A 5,000-nucleotide genomic window follows, 5' to 3' on the forward strand; every position below is an offset into this window, starting at 1 on the left:
TAGGAGCAACAACGGCTCAGCCACAAAGTGGTAGGCCACACAAGCTCACAGAACGGGACCACCAAGTGGTGACAGATCAGTGGAAACGCATTCTCTGGAGTGATGAATCACGCTTCACCATCTTGCAGTCTGGGTTTGGCGGATGCCAGGAGAACGCTACCTACCCCAATGCATAGTTTGGTGGAGGAGGAATAATGTTCTGGGGCTGTTTTTCATGGTTCCGGCTAGACCCGCTAGTTCCAGTGAAGGGAAATCTTAACGCTACAGCATACAATGATATTCTAGACTATTCTGTGCTTCCAACTTTGTGGCAACAGTTTGGGGAAGGCCCTTTCCTGTTTCAACATAACAATGCCCCCGTGCACAAATAGTGCCCGACCTCACTAATGCTCTTGTGGCTGAATGGAAGCAAGTCCCCGCAGCAATGTTCCAACATCTAGTTGAAAGCCTTCCCAGAAGAGTGGAGGCTGTTATAGCAGCAAAGGGGGACCAACTCCATATTAATTTTGGAATGAGATGTTCAACGAGCAGGTGTCCACATACTTTTGGTCATGTAGTGTATGTTGCACACATTGTACTGAGGCAAATGCGTGTGTGTGTGTGTGTGTGTGTTTGTACCTGGAGAATCCTTTCATCGTCTATGTCGTTGAAGACAGTTCCGTTGATCTGACTTGGTTTTAGGGCCACCCAGTTAAACACTGGCATACGGAACTTAGTCTGGATAGGCTTCTTAATCTTCACAGCTAAAAAGAGAGAGAAGGAGGAGGAGGAGGGAACGGAAGGAAGAGAGAGAGAAGGAGGAGGAGGAGGGAACGGAAGGAAGAGAGAGGAGGAGGAGGGAAAGGAAGGAAGAGAGAGAGGAGAAGGAGGGAATGGAAGGAAGAGAGAGAGGAGGAGGAGGGAATGGAAGGAGAGAGGAGGAGGAGGAAGGAGCAGAAGGAGGAGGAGGGAATGGAAGGAAGAGAGAGAGGGAAGGAGGAGGAGGGAATGGAAGGAAGAGAGAAGGAGGAGGAAGGAACGGAAGGAGGAGTAGGAGGGAACAGAAGGAAGAGAGAGAAGGAGGAGGAGGGAATGGAAGGAGAGAGGAGGAGGAGGAAGGAGCAGAAGGAGGAGGAGGGAATGTAAGGAAGAGAGAGAGGGAAGGAGGAGGAGGGAATGGAAGGAAGAGAGAAGGAGGAGGAAGGAACGGAAGGAGGAGTAGGAGGGAACAGAAGGAAGAGAGAGAAGGAGGAGGGAACGGAAGGAAGAGAGAAGGAGGAGGGAACAGAAGGAAGAGAGAGAGGAGGAGGAGGGAATGGAAGGAAGAGAGAGAGGAGGAGGAGGGAAAGGAAGGAAGAGAGAGAGAAGGAGGAGGGAATGTAAGGAAGAGAGAGAGAAGGAGGAGGAGGGAACGGAAGGAAGAGAGAGAGGAGGAGGAGGGAAAGGAAGGAAGAGAGAGAGAAGGAGGAGGAGGGAACGGAAGGAAGAGAGAGAGGAGGAGGAGGGAAAGGAAGGAAGAGAGAGAGAAGGAGGAGGAGGGAACGGAAGGAAGAGAGAGAGGAGGAGGAGGGAATGGAAGGAAGAGAGAGAGGAGGAGGAGGGAACGGAAGGAAGAGAGAGAGGAGGAGGAGGGAATGGAAAGTGAGGGGAGGAGGAGGAAGGAGCAGAAGGAGGAGGAGGGAATGTAAGGAAGAGAGAGAGGGAAGGAGGAGGAGTGAATGGAAGGAAGAGAGAAGGAGGAGGAAGGAACGGAAGGAGGAGTAGGAGGGAACAGAAGGAAGAGAGAGAAGGAGGAGGGAACGGAAGGAAGAGAGAAGGAGCAGGGAACAGAAGGAAGAGAGAGAGGAGGAGGAGGGAATGGAAGGAAGAGAGAGAGGAGGAGGAGGGAAAGGAAGGAAGAGAGAGAGAAGGAGGAGGAGGGAATGTAAGGAAGAGAGAGAGAGAAAGAGGAGGAGGGAATGGAAGGGAGAGAGAAGGAGGAGGAAGAGAGAGAGTGGGAGGAGGAAACAGAAGGAAGAGAGAAAGAGAAGGAGAAGCATCAGCAGCAGCAGAGTAAAATGTGAACACATGATCACATGACAAGACATCGCCTCACCACATAATCACACAACATGATCACATGACAAGACATCGCCTCATCACATGACATCGCCTCATCACATAATCACACAACATGATCACATGACAAGACATCACCTCATCACATAATCACACAACATGATCACATGACAAGATATCACCTCATCACATAAGCACACAACATGATCACAGGACAAGACATCACCTCAACACACGACACAGAATAACACAGGTATGAGAGAGGTACTGAGGAGGTGTACCATTATGAGAGATGTATGGAACAGACAGGTATGAGACAAGTACTAAGGAGTGGTGTGAGACAAGTACTAAGGAGAGGTGTGAGAAAGGTACTAAGGAGAGGTGTGAGACAGGTACTACGGAGAGAAGCGTGAGACAGGTACTAATGAGAGGTGTGAGACAGGTACTACGGAGAGAGGCGTGAGACAGGTACTAAGGAGAGGTGTGAGACAGGTACTAAGGAGAGGTGTGAAACAGGTACTAAGGAGAGGTGTAAGACAGGTACTACGGAGACGTGTGAGACAGGTACAAAGGAGAGGTGTGAAACAGGTACTAAGGAGAGGTGTAAGACAGGTACTACAGAGACGTGTGAGACAGGTACTAAGGAGAGAGGCGTGAGACAGGTACTAAGGAGAGGTGTGAGACAGATACTAAGGAGAGGTGTGAAACAGGTACTGAGGAGAGAGGCGTGAGACAAGTACTAAGGAGAGGTGTGAGACAGGTACTAAGGAGAGGGGCATGAGACAGGTACTAGGGAGAGGTGTGAGACAGGTACTAAGGAGGTGGTGTGAGACAGGTACTAAGGAGAGGTATGAGACAGGTACTAGGGAGAGATGTGAGACAGGTACTAAGGAGAGGTGTGAGACAGGTACTAAGGAGAGATGTGAGACAGGTACTAAGGAGAGGTGTGAGACAGGTACTAAGGAGAGGTGTGAGACAGGTACTAAGGAGAGGTGTGAGACAGGTACTGAGGAGAGAGGTGTGAGATAGGTACTAAGGAGAGAGGTGTGAGATAGGTACTGAGGAGAGAGGTGTGAGATAGGTACTAAGGAGAGAGGTGTGAGATAGGTACTGAGGAGAGAGGTGTGAGACAGGTACTAAGGAGAGAGGTGTGAGATAGGTACTAAGGAGAGGTGTGAGACAGGTACTAAGGAGAGGTGTGAGACAGGTACTAAGGAGAGAGGTGTGAGATAGGTACTAAGCGTGTGATCAGAGGGAACCTACAGAACAGCTTGAGTGACCCCTCTGAGAGCAGAACAGAGGAGAGAACCCGAGAGAATATTGAATTAGAACAAGAGAGAGAACGTTAGAATCAGAGACAGAGAACCAGAGAGAGAGAGAACTCAGGCAGTATAGAAAAGTGGTAGTTCAGAATACTCCAATCAGAATCAACTCCAGCGAGAAAGGGAGGCAGATCCCTAGTGTTCACACCAGGAGATCCTTATATAACTATAGAAGTACACTTCTTAAATCTCTCTTTGATACATGCGGCACACAGCTCAAACAAACACACACACACACACACACACACACACACACACACACACACACACACACACACACACACACACACACACACACACACACACACACACACACACACACACACACACACACACACACACACACACACAGCCTTACCTGCCAGGCCAGAGTTAAAGATGACAGTGGGTGATCCACCACAGCCGGGGAGTGGAGGGGCGCATGGGGGAGGAGGGGGAGGCAGAGGACCGGAGGACTCCATGGAACATAAGGGGGGAGGAGGGGGAGGTGGGGGAGGAGGAGGAGGAGTAGAAGCAGGGTAGGGCCCGTTTGACACTACAGAGGAAGAAGAGAGAAGACAGAGAATTAACCAACCAGGCGAGAGAAGACAGAGAATTAACCAACCAGGCGAGAGAAGACAGAGAATTAACTTCTTTGGGACTGGGGGGCAGTATTGAGTAGCTTGGATAAAAAGGTGCCCAGAGTAAACTGCCTGCTACTCAGGCCCAAAAGCTAGAATATGCATATATATATACATATATACAATTAGTAGATTTGGATAGAAAACACTCTGAAGTTTCTAAAACTGTTTGAATGATGTCTGTGAGTATAACAGAACTCATATGGCAGGCAAAAACCTGAGAAGAAAATCCAACCAGGAAGTGGGAAATCTGAGGTTTGTAGTTTTCAAGTCATTGCCTATTGAATATACAGTGTCTATGGGGTCATATTGCACTTCCTAAGGCTTCCACTAGATGTCAACAGTCTTTAGAACCTTGTTTGAGGCTTCTACTGTGAAGGGGGAGAGAAAGAGAGCTGTTTGAGCCAGGTGTCTAGCAGAGTGCCATGAGCTGATCACACGTGTACCCGTGAGAGGTAGCTGCGTTCCATTGCATTTCTAAAAGACAAAGGAATTCTCTGGGTTGGAACATTATTGAAGATTTATGTTTAAAAAATCCTAAAGATTGATTCTATACATCGTTTGACATGTTTCTACGAACTGTAATATAACTTTTTTGACATTTTGTCTGAACAAGTGATCACTCATTATGCATTTGGATTACTGGGCTAAATGTGCGAACAAAAAGGAGGTATTTGGACCTAAATTATGGACTTTATCGAACAAAACAAACATTAATTGTGGAACTGGGATTCCTGGGAGTGCATTCCGATCAAGATCCTCAAAGGTAGGTGAATATTTATAACGCTATTTCTGACTTTTCTTTTCTTTGGAAAATGGCTGCATGTTTTTCTGTGACTAGGCGCTGACCTAACATAATCGCAAGGTGTGCTTTCGCCGTAAAGCCTTTTTGAAATCTGACACAGCGGTTGCATTAAGGAGAAGTTTATCTATATTTCCATGTATAAAACTTGTATCTTTTATTAATGTTTATGATGAGTATTTCTGTAATTTGATGTGGCTCTCTGCACTTTCACCAGAC

The 5,000-nt window shown here is 47.7% G+C and overlaps 1 protein-coding gene across 2 annotated transcripts in view; it reads right to left on the bottom strand.

Moving 5' to 3' along the window:
* Positions 1 to 5,000, bottom strand: part of LOC139373714 (formin-like protein 2) — a 28,188-nt gene that overhangs the window by 7,654 nt on the left and 15,534 nt on the right. The window contains exons 15-17 of one of the 2 annotated variants that reach the window (XM_071114607.1): positions 3,718 to 3,894; positions 3,301 to 3,321; positions 619 to 743 (exon numbers count right to left, since the gene is read on the bottom strand). In XM_071114607.1, the coding sequence (XP_070970708.1) occupies positions 619 to 743; positions 3,301 to 3,321; positions 3,718 to 3,894 (323 nt within the window). The remainder of the gene's footprint in view (positions 1 to 618; positions 744 to 3,300; positions 3,322 to 3,717; positions 3,895 to 5,000) is intronic. The other variant, XM_071114608.1, reaches the window with a different exon arrangement.

Source organism: Oncorhynchus clarkii, chromosome 18 (genome assembly GCF_045791955.1).
Source record: "Oncorhynchus clarkii lewisi isolate Uvic-CL-2024 chromosome 18, UVic_Ocla_1.0, whole genome shotgun sequence".
Lineage (NCBI taxonomy): Eukaryota > Metazoa > Chordata > Actinopteri > Salmoniformes > Salmonidae > Oncorhynchus > Oncorhynchus clarkii.